This window comes from Bufo gargarizans, chromosome 6 (assembly GCF_014858855.1).
Source record: "Bufo gargarizans isolate SCDJY-AF-19 chromosome 6, ASM1485885v1, whole genome shotgun sequence".
NCBI classification, from domain to species: domain Eukaryota; kingdom Metazoa; phylum Chordata; class Amphibia; order Anura; family Bufonidae; genus Bufo; species Bufo gargarizans.
The window spans coordinates 376,796,132-376,817,476 of record NC_058085.1 but is presented as its reverse complement, the minus strand read 5'-3'; the positions used below and the strand labels follow the sequence as shown (position 1 = coordinate 376,817,476).

Genomic DNA, 21,345 nt, shown 5'->3' with positions numbered 1-21,345 from the left:
ACCGCCGTCCTTCACCTCTATTCTTCACTGCCGTCCTTCACCTCTATTCTTCACTGCCGTCCTTCACCTCTATTCTTCACTGCCGTCTTTCACCTCTATTCTTCACTGTTGTCCTTCACCTCTATTCTTCACCGCCGTCCTCCACTTCTATTCTTCATTGCCGTCCTTCACCTCTATTCTTCACTGTTGTCCTTCACCTCTATTCTTCACCGCCGTCCTTCACTTCTATTCTTCACTGTTGTCCTTCACCTCTATTCTTCACCGCCGTCCTTCACCTCTATTCTTCACTGTTGTCCTTCACCTCTATTCTTCACCGCCGTCCTTCACTTCTATTCTTCACTGTTGTCCTTCACCTCTATTCTTCACCGCCGTCCTTCACCTCTATTCTTCACTGTTGTCCTTCACCTCTATTCTTCACCGCCGTCCTTCACTTCTATTCTTCACTGTTGTACTCCACCTCTATTCTTCACTGTTGTACTCCACCTCTATTCTTCACTGCCGTCCTCCACTTCTATTCTTCACCGCCGTCCTCCACTTCTATTCTTCACCGCCGTCCTCCACTTCTATTCTTCACCACTGTCCTTCACTTCTATTCTTCACCGCCGTCCTCCACCTCTATTCTTCACCATTGTCCTTCACTTCTCTTCTTCACCATTGTCCTTCACCTCTATTCTTCACCGCCGTCCTCCACTTCTATTCTTCACCGCCGTCCTCCACTTCTATTCTTCACCGCCGTCCTCCACTTCTATTCTTCACCGCCGTCCTCCACTTCTATTCTTCACCGCCGTCCTCCACTTCTATTCTTCACCGCCGTCCTCCACTTCTATTCTTCACCGCCGTCCTCCACTTCTATTCTTCACCGCCGTCCTCCACTTCTATTCTTCACCGCCGTCCTCCACTTCTATTCTTCACCGTTGTCCTCCACGTCTATTCTTCACCGCCGTCCTTCACCATTATTCTGTATCATTTCCATCTTCCACTACCAGCTAACACCTGTATCCTCCATGACTATTTTACTATTTTCACTGCTGTCCTCCACCTCTATTCTTCACCTCTACTCGGCACTCGCAGCCTCCCCCTGTGTACATGCCACCACTGGCACATTATTATATTATTTTAGCAGAGACATGTTGGCTTACTCCTTGTGTTTGGTCTTCTGGATTTCACCAGGTCTGTCCTGGTCCAGATTATTCTGCTTTTGGTTGGATTCATATCTTCTCCTGCTGTGAGGCCTCGTCTGGAGGTAGTTTTCAGCACCATCGCTGGGGCACTTGGGTCATTGCTGAGTGCACCTCTCCGGTTGGGCCAGTATATGATGTAGAGACAGGTGATTATGACATATGATGAGTGCTGTCCCAGTCATTACATCAGATTCCCGTTTCCTTCCTAGGAGCAGAATCCATTTGAGGGTTCGGTCCTCTACAGTCATCTGACTCGCATGGAGGTGGAGCGAGAGTTAATGAAGCACAAGGAGCTACTGAAGAAGAAGGACAGTCATATCCGGGAGCTGGAGGACTACATAGACAACCTGCTGGTGCGGGTGATGGAGGAGACCCCCAGCATCCTTCGGGTGCCCTATGTGCCTTCCAGGAAAGCGGGTAAATTCCCTCAGAGCTAGTCAACAAAGCCAAGAGAGCATACAGGATGCATGGTGGCCATGGTCTCCTGGTGGAGGCTGTGACTCACTCCTGTGAAGACTCCAAGTACAACCCAGAAAAGTACAATAGTAGGAACTGTAAACTGGCTGCCCTGTCCCGTATGGGGATGGACCCTGCAGCTTCTGGTGCTATCCTGTGGGACTGATTCATGGAGAGCATGATGAGAGTGTTGGAGGCCGAGGCTTGGGTCTGTGGAGTGGTGGTCACAGCGGTGCTCCACCCTGGCCTCATGGCTCCTGGTGGCCTCCCGAGTACTTGCAGCGGCAGAACTGATGGAGAATGTAATATTCTAATTATTATAAGGTATTAATTACGTGCTCAGTGCAGCTCCAGCCAGGTGTCCTCCCATAATGCACCCGCCATGGCGAGTGGCCTCTATTAATACTAGTGTGCCACGCCCGCTCACTCCCATAATGCACCTGCCACGGGGTGTGGCCAACATTAATACTGGGGTGCCATGCCCGTTCTCTCCCATAATGCACCCGCCACGGGGTGTGGCCTCCATTAATACTAGTGTGCCACGCGCACTTACTCCTATAATGCACCTGCCACGGGGTGTGGCCACCATTAATACTAGTGTGCCATGCGCACTTACTCCCATAATGCACCCGCCACAGGGAGTGGCCTCCATTAATACTAGTGTGCCACGCGCACTTACTCCCATAATGCACCTGCCACGGGGTGTAGCCACCATTAATACTGGGGTGCCATGCCCGTTCTCTCCCATAATGCACCCGCCACAGGGAGTGGCCTCCATTAATACTAGTGTGCCACGCGCACTTACTCCCATAATGCACCTGCCACGGGGTGTAGCCACCATTAATACTGGTGTGCCATGCCCGCTCCCTCCCATAATGAACCTGCCACGGGGTGTGGCCTGCATTAATGCTAGTGTGCCACGCCCCTCACTGCCATAATGCACTCTTCAGCGCCCCCTTGGAGAGTCTCTTATACAGTGTCAGTCGGTGGGGTGACCCGTGTACCGACGCCTGTGATGCCAAACATGACCTCATACAGTATTAATGTCCGCACCTTCGGAGTAACGGGCAGCAACTAGCGGTTGCCGTTTCCTCAGGAGCCTCTAGGGGGCGGACATGAGGTGGCTCCGGGTGACATTTTGGGATAAACTATGCAAGAGCTGCATGTCATCCAGCGGCGGCGGTGGCCCCTGATCAGAGCTCGGAAGGAACGTGTGATGGAAATCTTCCAGGAAACAAGCCGCTACAAGCCGTGCACGGGATGACGGCTGCGATGTAGCAGAGGCGGAGTGCAGGCTCCTCACCATGCACTGTTATTACACACACTCTTTCCAGATCCTCTGGACGAGTCGAGGCTTGTAGAGCGCGGCGCCTCATATCCCGTCTGCAGGCTGATGGAAATGAGACGCCTCGCATACTGCTGTCATCAGAAGGGGGAGGGGTGACCCCAGGTCCCATCTCCTGGTGCTGGATCCATGTTCTGGTTCTGATCCGGAGAACCATCTGCAGCGCTCTTACTGCAGAGAACCCTTCCGTCTCCCTCTGGGGGGTCTGCGCTGCTCCTCACGCCTCATCAGCTGTAAACTGTACGTGAAATCCAAGGCTTCGCCTCCTCCAGGTTCATAAAGTCTCCACGAAACCTTGTGTCCTGTCATTGTGTCATACACAGACCGCGACCACCAGAACCGGGGCCTCTACATACCTCCGCAAACACGCTGTGCAGCAGTCAAACCACACACCTGCACGACACAGACACACACCCGTATACAGGAGCTGTACGGTCATACACGCGGCCGTATACAGGAGCTGTACGGTCATACACGCGGCCGTATACAGGAGCTGTACGGTCATACACGCGGCCGTATACAGGAGCTGTACGGTCATACACACGGCCGTATACAGGAGCTGTACGGTCATACACGCGGCCCGTATACAGGAGCTGTACGGTCATACACGCGGCCCGTATACAGGAGCTGTACTGTCATACACACGGCCGTATACAGGAGCTGTACGGTCATACACGCGGCCGTATACAGGAGCTGTACGGTCATACACGCGGCCCGTATACAGGAGCTGTACGGTCATACACGCGGCCCGTATACAGGAGCTGTACGGTCATACACACGCCCGTATACAGGAGCTGTACGGTCATACACGCGGCCGTATACAGGAGCTGTACGGTCATACACGCGGCCGTATACAGGAGCTGTACGGTCATACACGCGGCCGTATACAGGAGCTGTACGGTCATACACGCGGCCGTATACAGGAGCTGTACGGTCATACACGCGGCCGTATACAGGAGCTGTACGGTCATACACGCACCCGTATACAGGAGCTGTACGGTCATACACGTACCCGTATACAGGAGCTGTACGGTCATACACGCGGCCCGTATACAGGAGCTGTACGGTCATACACGTACCCGTATACAGGAGCTGTACGGTCATACACGCGGTCCGTATACAGGAGCTGTACGGTCATACACGTACCCGTATACAGGAGCTGTACGGTCATACACGCGGCCCGTATACAGGAGCTGTACGGTCATACACGTACCCGTATACAGGAGCTGTACGGTCATACACACGGCCCGTATACAGGAGCTGTACGGTCATACACATGGCCCGTATACAGGAGCTGTACGGTCATACACACGCCCGTATACAGGAGCTGTACGGTCATACACACGCCCGTATACAGGAGCTGTATGGTCATACACACGCCCGTATACAGGAGCTGTATGGTCATACACGTACCCGTATACAGGAGCTGTATGGTCATACACGTACCCGTATACAGGAGGTGTACGGTCATACACATGCCCATATACAGGAGCTGTATGTTCATACACACGCCCGTATACACGAGTTGTACGTTCATACACATGCCTGTATACAGGAGCCATACCTTCAAAAACATGCCCGTATACAGAAACTGTACGGTCATACGCCAATATACAGGAGCTGTACGTTTATACACACACCCGTATACAGGAGCTGTACGTTCATACGCCCGTATACAGGAGCTGTACGTTCATACACACGCCCGTATACAGGAGCTGTACGGTCATACGCCTGTATACAGGCGCTGTACGTTCATACACACGCCCGTATACAGGAGCTGTACGGTCATACGTCCGTATACAGGCGCTGTACGTTCATACGCCCATATACAGGAGCTGTACATTAAAAAACAGGCCCGTATATAGTAGCTGTACGGTCATAGACACACCCGTATACAGACACAAATATTAGTTTTCACAAAGTTTGCTGCTAAACTGCTTTTAGATCTTTGTTTCAGTTGTTTCTGTGATGTAGTGAAATATAATTACTCGCACTTCATACGTTTCAGAGGCTTTTAGCGACAATTACATGACATTTATGCAGAGTCAGTATTTGCAGTGTTGGCCCTTCTTTTTCAGGACCTCTGCAATCCGACTGGGCATGCTCTCTGTGGCGAAACCAACCTCGCCACTGGGTTTTGGAGAGGACTGTTTAAAAGCCTCTTGCCTCAGGATTATGGCCCATAGTAACTGTAAAGGAGAAGACAGACCGGCCGCACAGCTTAAATCTGTCTGTAGAATTGTATTTTATGTTATTATGCGTTCGGTTACATTGTATGTTATGTGAGGGCACCCAGATAGCTAATATTATTGTATTCGTGTATTCTGAGTGCCATTCACCTAATGATATGCACTCAGACTTGAGCTATCTGGGGATATGTTACATGTCTGTGTTTGCTGTGGGGGTGTGCCATTGTGTGTTTGGGTGGTGATGTCTGTCCTGTTGTCTCCACATGTGTATTGGCGATCTCCCCTTTGTCCTGAGAGATAATTGGATTGTCTTTGGTCGTCTCCGGGACAGAGGGGAGGAAACCATGATGCATTGTGGGGATGTGTTGTATCTGCAACAAACTGTAATAAAAACCAGGCTGGGTGTGCCAGCACTTCAGAGCACTGCTGACCCTCAACACGGAGCCTTGTCTCGTCATTGGGGGGATTCCCTGTATGCTGTTGGAGACTGATTGCCAGGAGTGTAAGCTGACGGATACGCTTTTCCTGTTCGTCTGACTGACAGCTATTCGCGAGGTTCCAGTTTGGAGTGCTATTTTGTATCCAGTTCGGGAGGTTGGTGTTCTGCAGTAGCTGTGCCTGTCTCTCTGAAAGGGGCATATCCCCTAAACGGATTTTAACCCCTTGTCTGCGGAAACGGTGCCGTTACATTGGTGGCAAGCAGCGGGATCGTTCCTACAGCCAGAAGGACAGCTACAGGAGACACCATTTCTTTGGATTTTACAACTTAAGGGCAACGCATGTCTCAGTACAGTGACCCTAAAAGCACCAGGATGGAACCAGCAGTGGAGTACAGATACTCTGTGGAGGAATTTGACCGTATGATGTGGTTGCGGCTGAACTTCTTCGGACCCAATCCAGCTGAGAAATACGTGAAGTTTGTGAGGAATCTAGTGTCTAAGACCCTACTATACCGGGCAGAAGGTGACGGTCAGCTGCCACGTTGGGTGGACCTCCATCGAAGGTTACGGTTGCGGGACAGTGGGAGCCTAGTCTCCATTCCCCAGCGACAGTGTGAAGTGCAGGGAGAGGAGAGCAGCGGCCTCCCTCCCCAGCGGCAGGCTGAGTTACAGGGGGCAGAAGTAGTTGTTCCTGCCCCCCAGCAGCAGAGTGATGTGCCGGGAAGACAGTGTGAAGTGCAGGGAGGGGAGAGCAGCAGCCTCCCTCCCCAGCGGCAGGCTGAGTTACAGGGGGCAGAGGTAGTTGTTCCTGCCCCCCAGCAGCAGCATGATTTTTTGGGAATTGGGAGCCGAGTCTCCATTCCCCAGCGGCAGACGGAGTTACAGGGGGCAGAGACAGTCGGTCCTGTCCCCCAGCGGCAGAGTGTCCTACAGGGAATAGAGAGCCCAGTCTCCTTTCCCCAGCAGCAGGACACTGTATTGGGAGCGGAGGCGGTCGGTCGCACTCCCCAGCGGCTGGAAGTATGTATGGGAGAGGAGCTCGTTACCCCCTCTCCCCAGCGGCAGCTTAACGCACCAGGGGGAGACAGTAAGCCCCACAACTGTGCAGATGGGACCGTGGTCTCTGCACTTACAGCACAGGGGGTAGAGACAGTCGGTCTCCCCCTCCAACAACCAGGCTCCAACCAGGCTTCTTCCGTGGTAGCGCTGGCACCAGGGCTGAGTACCGCTGATCCCTGCCCACAAAGCAACCTCCACTCCAAACCAGGGAGCAACACAGAGACCGGGAGTACCAGCTTCCAACATCACCTTGGTGGACTTACTGGACAGAGACAGGCTACGAAATTCAGCAGGTCCAGTATTGGGTTGTGGGTGGGCTGCCAGACTAACTCAGGTACCGACCGGCGTGAGGTCAGGTATCTGGTTACTCTTCCCTGGGGGGGGGGAGATGTGTGGCGAAACCAACCTCGCCACTGGGTTTTGGAGAGGACTGTTTAAAAGCCTCTTGCCTCAGGATTATGGCCCATAGTAACTGTAAAGGAGAAGACAGACCGGCCGCACAGCTTAAATCTGTCTGTAGAATTGTATTTTATGTTATTATGCGTTCGGTTACATTGTATGTTATGTGAGGGCACCCAGATAGCTAATAGTATTGTATTCGTGTATTCTGAGTGCCAGTCACCTAATGATATGCACTCAGACTTGAGCTATCTGGGGATATGTTACATGTCTGTGTTTGCTGTGGGGGTGTGCCATTGTGTGTTTGGGTGGTGATTCCTGTCCTGTTGTCTCCACATGTGTATTGGTGATCTCCCCTTTGTCCTGAGAGATAATTGGATTGTGTTCGGTCGTCTCCGGGACAGAGGGGAGGAAACCATGATGCATTGTGGGGATATGTTGTATCTGTCCTATATCTGCAACAAACTGTAATAAAAACCAGGCTGGGTGTGCCAGCACCTCAGATCACTGCTGACCCTCAACACGGAGCCTTGTCTCGTTATTGGGGGGATTCCCTGTATGCTGTTAGAGACTGATTGCCAGGAGTGTAAGCTGACGGATACGCTTTTCCTGTTCGTCTGACTGACAGCTACTTGTGAGGTTCCAGTTTGGAGTGCTATTTTGTATCCAGTTCGGGAGGTTGGTGTTCTGCAGTAGCTGTGCCTGTCTCTCGGAAAGGGGCATATCCCCTAAACGGATTTTAACCCCTTGTCTGCGGAAACGGTGCCGTTACACTCTCAATCACCTTCTGGGCCAATTCCTGACTGATACAACCCATTCTTTCATAATCACTTCTTGCAGTTTGTCAGAATTAGTGGGTTTTTGTTTGTCCACCCGCCTCTTGAGGATTGACCACAAGTTCTCAATGGGATTAAGATCTGGGGAGTTTCCAGGCCATGGACCCAAAATGTCACCGTTTTGGTCCCCGAGCCACTTAGTTATCACTTTTGCCTTATGGCACGGTGCTCCATCGTGCTGGAAAATGCATTGTTCTTCACCAAACTGTTGCTGGATTGTTGGAAGAAGCTGCTGTTGGAGGGTGTTTTGGTGCCATTCTTTATTCATGGCTGTGTTTTTGGGCAGAATTGTGACTGAGCCCACTCCCTTGGATGAGAAGCAACCCCACACATGAATGGTCTCAGGAGGCTTTACTGTTGGCATGACACAGGACTGATGGTAGCGCTCACCTTTTCTTCTCCGGACAAGCCTTTTTCCTGATGCCCCAAACAATCGGAAAGAGGCTTCATCGGAGAATATGACTTTGCCCCAGTCCTCAGCCGTCCATTCACCATATTGTCTGCAGAAGATCAATCTGTCCCTGATGTTTTTTTTGGAGAGAAGTGGCTTCTTTGCTGCCCTTCTTGTCACCAGGCCATCTTCCAAAAGTCTTTGCCTCACTGTGCGTGCAGATGCGCTCACACCTGCCTGCTGCCATTCCTGAGCAAGCTCTGCACTGGTGGCACTCCGATCCCACAGCTGAATCCTCTTTAGGAGACGATCCTGGCGCTTGCTGGACTTGCTTGGACGCCCTGAAGCCTTCTTAACAAGAATTTAACCTCTTTCCTTGAAGTTCTTGATGATCCTATAAATTGTTGATTGAGGTGCAATCTTAGTAGCCACAATATCCTTGCCTGTGAAGCCATTTTTATGCAACGCAATGATGGCTGCACGTGTTTCTTTGCAGGTCACCATGGTTAACAATGGAAGACAATGATTTCAAGCATCACCCTCCTTTTAACAGGTCAAGTCTGCCATTTTACCCCAATCAGCCTGACATAATGATCTCCAGCCTTGTGCTCGTCAACATTCTCACCTGAGTTACCAAGACGATTACTGAAATGATGTCAGCAGGTCCTTTAATGACAGCAATGAAATGCAGTGGAAAGGGGATTTTTTGGGGGATTAAGTTAATTTTCATGGCAAAGAAGGACGATGCAATTCATCTGATCCCTCTTCATAACATTCTGGAGGATATGCAAATTGCTATTATAAAAACTTAAGCAGCAACTTTTCCAATTTCCAATATTTATGTAATTCTCAAAACTTTTGGCCACGACTGTACAGTAGCTATACATTCATACACATGCCCGTATACAGGAACTGTACGGTCATACACACGCCCATATACAGTAGCTGTACGTTCATACACATGCCTATATATATAGGAGCTGTACCTTCATACACACACCCGTATGCAGGAGCTGTATGTTCATACACACCCCCATACTCAGGAGCTGTACATTAATACACACGCCCGTACACAAGAGGTGTACGTTCATACACATGCCTGTATACAGGAGCCGTACGATCATAGACAAGCCCATATATAGGAGTTGTACCTTCATACACATGCCCATATACAGGAGCTGTACGGTCATACACGCCCCCATACACAGGAGCTGTACATTCATGCACACGCCCGTATACAAGAGGTATACATTCATACACACGCCCATATACAGGAGCTGTACGTTCATACACACGCCCGTATACAGGAGCTGTACGTTCATACACACGGCCATTATACAGGAGCTGTATGTTCATACACACGCCCATATACAGGAGCTGTACGTTCATACACACGCCCGTATACAGGAGCTGTACGTTCATACACACGGCCATTATACAGAAGCTGTACGTTCATACACACGCCCGTACAAAGAGATGTACATTCATGCACACGCCCGTAAACAGAAGGTATACGTTCAAACACATGCACCATATATAGGAGCTGTACGTTCATACACACGGCCCGTATACAGGAGCTGTACATTGATATACAGTACAGACCAAAAGTTTGGACACACCTTCTCATTCAAAGAGTTTTCTTTATTTTCATGACTATGACAATTGTAGATTCGCACTGAAGGCATCAAAACTATGAATTATCACATGTGGAATTATATACATAACAAAAAAGTGTGAAACAACTGAAAATATGTCATATTCTAGGTTCTTCACAGTAGCCGCCTTTTGCTGTGATTACTGCTTTGTACACTCTTGGCATTCTCTTGATGAGCTTCCAGAGGTAGTCACCTGAAATGGTCTTCCAACAGTCTTGAAGGAGTTCCCAGAGATGCTTAGCACTTGTTGGCCCTTTTGCCTTCACTCTGCGGTCCAGCTCACCCCAAACCATCTCGATTGGGTTCAGGTCCGGTGACTGTGGAGACCAGGTCATCTGGCGCAGCACCCCATCACTCTCCTTCATGGTCAAATAGCCCTTACACAGCCTGGAGGGGTGTTTGGGGTCATTGTCCTGTTGAAAAATAAATGATGGTCCAACTAAACGCAAACCGGATGGAATAGCATGCCGCTGCAAGATGCTGTGGTAGCCATGCTGGTTCAGTATGCCTTCAATTTTGAATAAATCCCCAACAGTGTCACCAGCAAAGCCCCCCCACACCATCACACCTCCTCCTCCATGCTTCACGGTGGGAACCAGGCATGTAGAGTCCATCCGGTCACCTTTTCTGCGTCGCACAAAGACACGGTGGTTGGAACCAAAGATCTCAAATTTGGACTCATCAGACCAAAGCACAGATTTCCACTGGTCTAATGTCCATTCCTTGTGTTCTTTAGCCCAGACAAGTCTCTTCTGCTTGTTGCCTGTCCTTAGCAGTGGTTTCCTAGCAGATCTTCTACCATGAAGGCCTGATTCACACAGTCTCCTCCTAACAGTTGTTCTAGAGATGTGTCTGCTGCTAGAACTCTGGGTGGCATTGACCTGGTCTCTAATCTGAGCTGCTGTTAACCTGCGATTTCTGAGGCTGGTGACTCGGATGAACTTCTCCTCCGCAGCAGAGGTGACTCTTGGTCTTCCTTTCCTGGGGCGGTCCGCATGTGAGCCAGTTTCTTTGTAGCGCTTGATGGTTTTTGTGACTGCACTTGGGGACGCTTTCAAAGTTTTCCCAATATTTCGGACCGATTGACCTTCATTTCTTAAAGTAATGATGGCCACTCGTTTTTCTTTACTTAGCTGCTTTTTTCTTGCCATAATACAAATTCTAACAGTCTATTCAGTAGGACTATCAGCTGAGTATCCACCTGACTTCTCCACAACGCAACTGATGGTCCCAACCCCATTTATAAGGCAAGAAATCCCACTTATTAAACCTGACAGGGCACACCTGGGAAGTGAAGACCATTTCAGGTGACTACCTCTGGAAGCTCATCAAGAGAATGCCAAGAGTGTGCAAAGCAGTAATCAAAGCAAAAGGTGGCTACTGTGAAGAACCTAGAATATGACATATTTTCAGTTGTTTCACACTTGTTTGTTATGTATATAATTCCACATGTGATAATTCATAGTTTTGATGCCTTCAGTGCGAATCTACAATTGTCATAGTCATGAAAATAAAGAAAACTCTTTGAATGAGAAGGTGGGTCCAAACTTTTGGTCTGTACAGGAGCTGTACGCTCATACACACGCCCGTATACAGGAGCTGTACGCTCATACACACGCCCATACAAAGAGATGTACATTCACACACACTTCCATATACAGAAGCTGTACGGTTATACACACGCCCATTTATAGGAGCTGTAAGTGCATGCACATGCCCGTCTACAGGAGCTGTACTTTAATACACATGCCCGTATACATACACCTCTTGTATACGGGACGTATGTATGAAGGTACGGCTCCTGTATACGGCCGTGTCTATGACCGTACAGCTCCTGTATACGGCCGTGTCTATGACCGTACAGCTCCTGTATACGGCCGTGTCTATGACCGTACAGCTCCTGTATACGGCCGTGTCTATGACCGTACAGCTCCTGTATACGGGCCGTGTCTATGACCGTACAGCTCCTGTATACGGGCCGTGTCTATGACCGTACAGCTCCTGTATACGGGCCGTGTCTATGACCGTACAGCTCCTGTATACGGCCGTGTCTATGACCGTACGGCTCCTGTATACGGCCGTGTCTATGACCGTACGGCTCCTGTATACGGGCCGTGTCTATGACCGTACAGCTCCTGTATACGGGCCGTGTCTATGACCGTACAGCTCCTGTATACGGGCCGTGTCTATGACCGTACAGCTCCTGTATACGGCCGTGTCTATGACCGTACAGCTCCTGTATACGGGCCGTGTCTATGATCGTACAGCTCCTGTATACGGGCCGTGTCTATGACCGTACAGCTCCTGTATACGGCCGTGTCTATGACCGTACAGCTCCTGTATACGGGCCGTGTGTATGACCGTACAGCTCCTGTATATGGGCCATGTCTATGACCGTACAGCTCCTGTATACGGGCCGTGTCTATGACCGTACAGCTCCTGTATACGGGCCGTGTCTATGACCGTACAGCTCCTGTATACGGGCCGTGTCTATGACCGTACAGCTCCTGTATACGGGCCGTGTCTATGATCGTACAGCTCCTGTATACGGGCCGTGTCTATGACCGTACGGCTCCTGTATACGGCCGTGTCTATGACCGTACAGCTCCTGTATACGGGCCGTGTCTATGACCGTACAGCTCCTGTATACGGGCCGTGTCTATGACCGTACAGCTCCTGTATACGGCCGTGTGTATGACCGTACAGCTCCTGTATACGGCCGCGTGTATGACCGTACAGCTCCTGTATACGGCCGTGTCTATGACCGTACGGCTCCTGTATACGGGCCGTGTCTATGACCGTACAGCTCCTGTATACGGGCCGTGTCTATGACCGTACAGCTCCTGTATACGGGCCGTGTCTATGACCGTACAGCTCCTGTATACGGCCGTGTCTATGACCGTACAGCTCCTGTATACGGGCCGTGTCTATGATCGTACAGCTCCTGTATACGGCCGTGTCTATGACCGTACAGCTCCTGTATACGGGCCGTGTCTATGACCGTACAGCTCCTGTATACGGGCCGTGTGTATGACCGTACAGCTCCTGTATACGGGCCATGTGTATGACCGTACAGCTCTGTATATGCTCGTACAGCTCCTGTATACGGGCCGTGTCTATGACCGTACAGCTCCTGTATACGGGCCGTGTCTATGACCGTACAGCTCCTGTATACGGGCCGTGTCTATGACCGTACAGCTCCTGTATACGGGCCGTGTCTATGAACGTACAGCTCCTGTATACGGGCCGTGTCTATGACCGTACGGCTCCTGTATACGGCCGTGTCTATGACCGTACAGCTCCTGTATACGGGCCGTGTCTATGACCGTACAGCTCCTGTATACGGGCCGTGTCTATGACCGTACAGCTCCTGTATACGGCCGCGTGTATGACCGTACAGCTCCTGTATACGGCCGCGTGTATGACCGTACAGCTCCTGTATACGGCCGTGTCTATGATCGTACGGCTCCTGTATACGGGCCGTGTCTATGATCGTACGGCTCCTGTATACGGCCGTGTCTATGATCGTACAGCTCCTGTATACGGGCCGTGTCTATGATCGTACAGCTCCTGTATACGGGCCGTGTCTATGATCGTACAGCTCCTGTATACGGGCCGTGTCTATGATCGTACAGCTCCTGTATACGGCCGTGTCTATGATCGTACGGCTCCTGTATACGGGCCGTGTCTATGATCGTACGGCTCCTGTATACGGCCGTGTCTATGATCGTACAGCTCCTGTATACGGGCCGTGTCTATGATCGTACAGCTCCTGTATACGGGCCGTGTCTATGACCGTACAGCTCCTGTATACGGGCCGTGTCTATGACCGTACAGCTCCTGTATACGGGCCGTGTCTATGACCGTACAGCTCCTGTATACGGGCCGTGTCTATGATCGTACAGCTCCTGTATACGGGCCGTGTCTATGACCGTACAGCTCCTGTATACGGCCGTGTCTATGATCGTACAGCTCCTGTATACGGGCCGTGTCTATGATCGTACAGCTCCTGTATACGGGCCGTGTCTATGATCGTACAGCTCTTGTATACGGGTGTGTGTATGAAGGTACAGCTCCTGTATACGGGGCGTGTGTATGAAGGTACGGCTCCTGTATACGGCCGTGTGTATGAACGTACAGCTCCTGTATACGGGCGTGTGTATGAACGTACAGCTCCTGTATACGGGCGTGTGTATGAACGTACAGCTCCTGTATACGGGCGTGTGTATGACCGTACAGCTCCTGTATACGGCCGTGTCTATGATCGTACAGCTCCTGTATACGGGCCGTGTCTATGATCGTACAGCTCCTGTATACGGGCCGTGTCTATGATCGTACAGCTCCTGTATACGGGCCGTGTCTATGACCGTACAGCTCCTGTATATGGGCCGTGTCTATGACCGTACAGCTCCTGTATACGGACCGTGTCTATGACCGTACAGCTCCTGTATACGGCCGTGTCTATGATCGTACAGCTCCTGTATACGGGCCGTGTGTATGACCGTACAGCTCCTGTATACGGCCGCGTGTATGACCGTACAGCTCCTGTATACGGGCCGTGTGTATGACCGTACAGCTCCTGTATACGGCCGCGTGTATGACCGTACAGCTCCTGTATACGGGCCGTGTGTATGACCGTACAGCTCCTGTATACGGCCGTGTGTATGACCGTACAGCTCCTGTATACGGCCGCGTGTATGACCGTACAGCTCCTGTATACGGGCCGTGTGTATGACCGTACAGCTCCTGTATACGGGCCGTGTCTATGATCATACAGCTCTTGTATACGGGTGTGTGTATGAAGGTACAGCTCCTGTATACGGGGCGTGTGTATGAAGGTACGGCTCCTGTATACGGCCGTGTGTATGAACGTACAGCTCCTGTATACGGCCGTGTCTATGATCGTACAGCTCCTGTATACGGGCCGTGTCTATGATCGTACAGCTCCTGTATACGGGCCGTGTCTATGATCGTACAGCTCCTGTATACGGGCCGTGTCTATGACCGTACAGCTCCTGTATACGGGCCGTGTCTATGACCGTACAGCTCCTGTATACGGGCCGTGTCTATGATCGTACAGCTCCTGTATACGGGCCGTGTCTATGACCGTACAGCTCCTGTATACGGGCCGTGTCTATGACCGTACAGCTCCTGTATACGGGCCGTGTCTATGACCGTACAGCTCCTGTATACGGGCCGTGTCTATGACCGTACAGCTCCTGTATACGGGCCGTGTCTATGACCGTACAGCTCCTGTATACGGGCCGTGTCTATGATCGTACGGCTCCTGTATACGGCCGTGTCTATGATCGTACAGCTCCTGTATATGGGCCGTGTCTATGACCGTACAGCTCCTGTATACGGGCCGTGTCTATGACCGTACAGCTCCTGTATACGGGCCGTGTCTATGACCGTACAGCTCCTGTATACGGGCCGTGTCTATGACCGCACAGCTCCTGTATACGGGCCGTGTCTATGACCGCACAGCTCCTGTATACGGGCCGTGTCTATGACCGTACAGCTCCTGTATACGGGCCGTGTCTATGACCGTACAGCTCCTGTATACGGGCCGTGTCTATGACCGTACAGCTCCTGTATACGGGCCGTGTCTATGACCGTACAGCTCCTGTATACGGGCCGTGTCTATGATCGTACAGCTCCTGTATACGGCCGTGTCTATGACCGTACAGCTCCTGTATACGGCCGTGTCTATGACCGTACAGCTCCTGTATACGGGCCGTGTCTATGATCGTACAGCTCCTGTATACGGGCCGTGTCTATGATCGTACAGCTCCTGTATACGGGCCGTGTCTATGACCGTACAGCTCCTGTATACGGGCCGTGTCTATGATCGTACAGCTCCTGTATACGGGCCATGTCTATGACCGTACAGCTCCTGTATACGGGCCGTGTCTATGATCGTACGGCTCCTGTATACGGCCGTGTCTATGACCGTACGGCTCCTGTATACGGCCGTGTCTATGACCGTACAGCTCCTGTATACGGGCCGTGTCTATGACCGTACAGCTCCTGTATACGGGCCGTGTCTATGATTGTACAGCTCCTGTATACGGGCCGTGTCTATGACCGTACAGCTCCTGTATACGGGCCGTGTCTATGATTGTACAGCTCCTGTATACGGGCCGTGTCTATGATCGTACAGCTCCTGTATACGGGCTGTGTCTATGATCGTACAGCTCTTGTATACGGGCCGTGTCTATGATCGTACAGCTCCTGTATACGGGCTGTGTCTATGATCGTACAGCTCTTGTATACGGGCCGTGTCTATGATCGTACAGCTCTTGTATACGGGTGTGTGTATGAAGGTACGGCTCCTGTATACGGCCGTGTGTATGAACGTACAGCTCCTGTATACGGGCGTGTGTATGACCGTACAGCTCCTGTATACAGGCGTGTGTATGACCGTACAGCTCCTGTATACGGGCGTGTGTATGACGGTACGGCTCCTGTATACGGGCGTGTGTATGACCTCATCTGGAATAATACAACTTTCGCATGTAAAATATGTTGATTAATATTTGATCGAGTAATGACAATGTGTATAATCTCAAAACATTCAGGGGCAAGTCCATTACTAACTGTACAGAGAGTGGCTGTGCACAGCTCATCCGGGAGAATGCAAACTGCACATATGGAATATAGTAATAAAATGTAATCAATAGTTATAACCTTGAAAATACTCAGAGGCAGAGCGGGTTCAGGGAGGACCAGGGGTGTAAGTGTATTGTGCAGAGCGGAGCAGTGTAAGGGGATTGTACATTCAGAGGCAGAGCGGCCGGGGAGGACCATGGGCGTCTCAGATGATTATCGGCCTCGGACCACTCATGGATAGAGTGATGTGTACAGTGAACCAATATATGCAACATATGGGAACCGTTGTAATTGTCACAATTCTCTTCTTACAGGTGCAGTCATTATCCAATATTTATCAGTGTAATAAATAAAAAAAAAACAAAATAAAAAAAACAAAATATAATAATTCAGAATATACACAAAAACACGATAATTCAGTGCGTGTATGACCGTACAGCTCCTGCATACGGGCGTGCGTATGACCGTACAGCTCCTGTATACGGGCGTGCGTATGACCGTACAGCTCCTGTATACGGGCGTGTGAATGAAAGTGTAGCTACTGTAACTGAAAGTGTGTATGACCGTACAGCTTTACTGTGCCAGGATTAGTGAGCGGAGCGGCTCCTGCCTGTGCCCCCGAGGTTTACTAAATGCTGGCATAGCACATGGGTGCCCTGTAACAATGTACTGTGCCCCCGAGGTTTACTAAATGCTGGTATAGCACATGGGTGCCCTGGAACAATGTACTGTGCCAGGATTAGTGAGCGGAGCGGCTCCTGCCTGTGCCCCCCGAGGTTTACTAAATACTGGCATAGCACATGGCTGCCCTGTAACAATGTGCTGTGCCTGGATTAGTGAGCGGAGCGGCTCCTGCCTGTGCCCCCCGAGGTTTACTAAATGCTGGCATAGCACATGGGTGCCCTGTAACAATGTACTGTGCCAGGATTAGTGAGCGGAGCGGCTCCTGCCTGTGCCCCCGAGGTTTACTAAATGCTGGCATAGCACATGGGTGCCCTGTAACAATGTACTGTGCCAGGATTAGTGAGCGGAGCGGCTCCTGCCTGTGCCCCCGAGGTTTACTAAATGCTGGCATAGCACATGGGTGCCCTGTAACAATGTACTGTGCCAGGATTAGTGAGCGGAGCGGCTCCTGCCTGTGCCCCCCGAGGTTTACTAAATACTGACATAGCACATGGGTGCCCTGTAACAATGTACTGTGCCAGGATTAGTGAGCGGAGCGGCTCCTGCCTGTGCCCCCCGAGGTTTACTAAATGCTGGCATAGCACATGGGTGCCCTGTAACAATGTGCTGTGCCAGGATTAGTGAGCGGAGCGGCTCCTGACTGTGCCCCTGAGGTTTACTAAATGCTGGCATAGCACATGGGTGCCCTGTAACAATGTGCTGTGCCAGGATTAGTGAGCGGAGCGGCTCCTGCCTGTGCCCCCGAGGTTTACTAAATGCTGGCATAGCACATGGGTGCCCTGTAACAATGTGCTGTGCCAGGATTAGTGAGCGGAGCGGCTCCTGCCTGTGCCCCCTGAGGCTTACTAAATACTGGTATAGCACATGGGTGCCCTGTAACAATGTACTGTGCCAGGATTAGTGAGCGGAGCGGCTCCTGCCTGTGCCCCCCGAGGTTTACTAAATGCTGGCATAGCACATGGGTGCCCTGTAACAATGTACTGTGCCAGGATTAGTGAGCAGAGCGGCTCCTGCCTGTGCCTCCGAGGTTTACTAAATGCTGGCATAGCACATGGGTGCCCTGTAACAATGTACTGTGCCAGGATTAGTGAGCAGAGCGGCTCCTGCCTGTGCCCCCGAGGTTTACTAAAAACTGGCATAGCACATGGGTGCCCTGTAACAATGTGCTGTGCCAGGATTAGTGAGCGGAGCGGCTCCTGCCTGTGCCCCCGAGGTTTACTAAATGCTGGCATAGCACATGGGTGCCCTGTAACAATGTACTGTGCCAGGATTAGTGAGCAGAGCGGCTCCTGCCTGTGCCCCCGAGGTTTACTAAATACTGGCATAGCACATGGGTGCCCTGTAACAATGTACTGTGCCAGGATTAGTGAGCGGAGCGGCTCCTGCCTGTGCCCCCGAGGTTTACTAAATGCTGGTATAGCACATGGGTGCCCTGTAACAATGTGCTGTGCCAGGATTAGTGAGCGGAGCGGCTCCTGCCTGTGCCCCCGAGGTTTACTAAATGCTGGTATAGCACATGGGTGCCCTGTAACAATGTACTGTGCCAGGATTAGTGAGCGGAGCTGCTCCTGCCTGTGCCCCCCGAGGTTTACTAAATACTGGTATAGCACATGGGTGCCCTGTAACAATGTGCTGTGCCAGGATTAGTGAGCGGAGCGGCTCCTGCCTGTGCCCCCCGAGGTTTACTAAATGCTGGTATAGCACATGGGTGCCCTGTAACAATGTACTGTGCCAGGATTAGTGAGCGGAGCTGCTCCTGCCTCTGCCCCTGAGGTTTACTAAATACTGACATAGCACATGGGTGCCCTGTAACAATGTGCTGTACCAGGATTAGTGAGCGGAGCGGCTCCTGCCTGTGCCCCCCGAGGTTTACTAAATGCTGGCATAGCACATGGGTGCCCTGTAACAATGTGCTGTGCCAGGATTAGTGAGTGGAGCGGCTCCTGCCTGTGCCCCCGAGGTTTACTAAATGCTGGTGTAGCACATGGGTGCCCTGTAACTATGTGCTGTGCCAGGATTAGTGAGCGGAGCGGCTCCTGCCTGTGCCTCCGAGGTTTACTAAATGCTGGCATAGCACATGGGTGCCCTGTAACAATGTGCTGTGCCAGGATTAGTGAGCGGAGCAGCTCCTGCCTGTGCCCCCGAGGTTTACTAAATACTGGTATAGCACATGGCTGCCCTGTAACAATGTACTGTGCCAGGATTAGTGAGCAGAGAGGCTCCTGCCTCTGCCCCCCGAGGTTTACTAAATACTGGTATAGCACATGGGTGCCCTGTAACAATATGCTGTGCCAGGATTAGTGAGCGGAGCGGCTCCTGCCTGTGCCCCCGAGGTTTACTAAATACTGACATAGCACATTGGTGCCCTGTAACAATGTACTGTGCCAGGATTATTGAGCGGAGCTGCTCCTGCCTGTGCCCCCCGAGGTTTACTAAATGCTGGCATAGCACATGGGTGCCCTGTAACAATGTGCTGTGCCAGGATTGGTGAGCAGAGCTGCTCCTGCCTGTGCCCCCCGAGGTTTACTAAATGCTGGCATAGCACATGGGTGCCCTGTAACAATGTGCTGTGCCAGGATTGGTGAGCGGAGCGGCTCCTGCCTGTGCCCCCAGAGACTTACTAAATACTGGTATAGCACATGGGTGCCCTGTAACAATGTACTGTGCCAGGATTAGTGAGCGGAGCTGCTCCTTCCTGTGCCCCCTGAGGTTTACTAAATACTGGCATAGCACATGGGTGCCCTGTAACAATGTGCTGTGCCAGGATTAGTGAGCAGAGCAGCTCCTGCCTGTGCCCCCGAGGTTTACTAAATACTGACATAGCACATGGGTCCCCTGTAACAATGTGCTGTGCCAGGATTAGTGAGCGGAGCGGCTCCTGCCTGTGCCCCCGAGGTTTACTAAATACTGACATAGCACATGGGTCCCCTGTAACAATGTACTGTGCCAGGATTAGTGAGCGGAGCGGCTCCTGCCTGTGCCCCCGAGGCTTACTAAATGCTGGCATAGCACATAGGTGCCCTGTAGCAATGTACTGTGCCAGGATTAGTGAGCGGAGCGGCTCCTGCCTGTGTCCCCGAGGTTTACTAAATGCTGGTATAGCACATGGGTGCCCTGTAACAATGTGCTGTGCCAGGATTAGTGAGCGGAGCGGCTCCTGCCTGTGCCTCCGAGGTTTACTAAATGCTGGCTTAGCACATGGGTGCCCTGTAACAATGTGCTGTGCCAGGATTAGTGAGCGGAGCGGCTCCTGCCTGTGCCCCCGAGGTTTACTAAATGCTGGCATAGCACATGGGTGCCCTGTAACAATGTGCTGTGCCAGGATTAGTGAGCAGAGCGGCTCCTGCCTGTGCCCCCCGAGGTTTACTAAATGCTGGTATAGCACATGGGTGCCCTGTAACAATGTGCTGTGCCAGGATTAGTGAGCGGAGCGGCTCCTGCCTGTGCCCCCTGAGGTTTACTAAATGCTGGTATAGCACATGGGTGCCCTGTAACAATGTGCTGTGCCAGGATTAGTGAGCGGAGCGGCTCCTGCCTGTGCCTCCGAGGTTTACTAAATGCTGGTATAGCACATGGGTGCCCTGTAACAATGTGCTGTGCCAGGATTAGTGAGTGGAGCGGCTCCTGCCTGTGCCCCCTGAGGCTTACTACATACTGGCATAGCACATGGGTGCCCTGTAACAATGTGCTGTGCCAGGATTAGTGAGCGGAGCAGCTCCTGCCTGTGCCCCCGAGGTTTACTAAATACTGGTATAGCACATGGCTGCCCTGTAACAATGTACTGTGCCAGGATTAGTGAGCAGAGAGGCTCCTGCCTCTGCCCCCCGAGGTTTACTAAATACTGGTATAGCACATGGGTGCCCTGTAACAATATGCTGTGCCAGGATTAGTGAGCGGAGCGGCTCCTGCCTGTGCCCCCGAGGTTTACTAAATGCTGACATAGCACATGGGTGCCCTGTAACAATGTACTGTGCCAGGATTATTGAGCGGAGCTGCTCCTGCCTGTGCCCCCCGAGGTTTACTAAATGCTGGCATAGCACATGGGTGCCCTGTAACAATGTGCTGTGCCAGGATTAGTGAGCGGAACCGCTCCTGCCT

General features: G+C 51.6%; 1 protein-coding gene across 2 annotated transcripts in view; it reads left to right on the top strand.

The window, feature by feature from the left end:
- RAB11FIP2 (RAB11 family interacting protein 2) overlaps nucleotides 1-3,468 on the top strand; it is a 54,986-nt gene extending 51,518 nt beyond the window's left edge. Inside the window, exon 5 of one of the 2 annotated variants that reach the window (XM_044298737.1) lies at nucleotides 1,397-3,468. In XM_044298737.1, coding sequence (XP_044154672.1) covers nucleotides 1,397-1,618 — 222 coding nt within the window. In that variant the 3' untranslated portion in view covers nucleotides 1,619-3,468. Of the gene's footprint in view, nucleotides 1-1,390 lie in introns of both variants that reach the window. The other variant, XM_044298736.1, reaches the window with a different exon arrangement.
- Nucleotides 3,469-21,345: the final 17,877 nt, after the last annotated feature.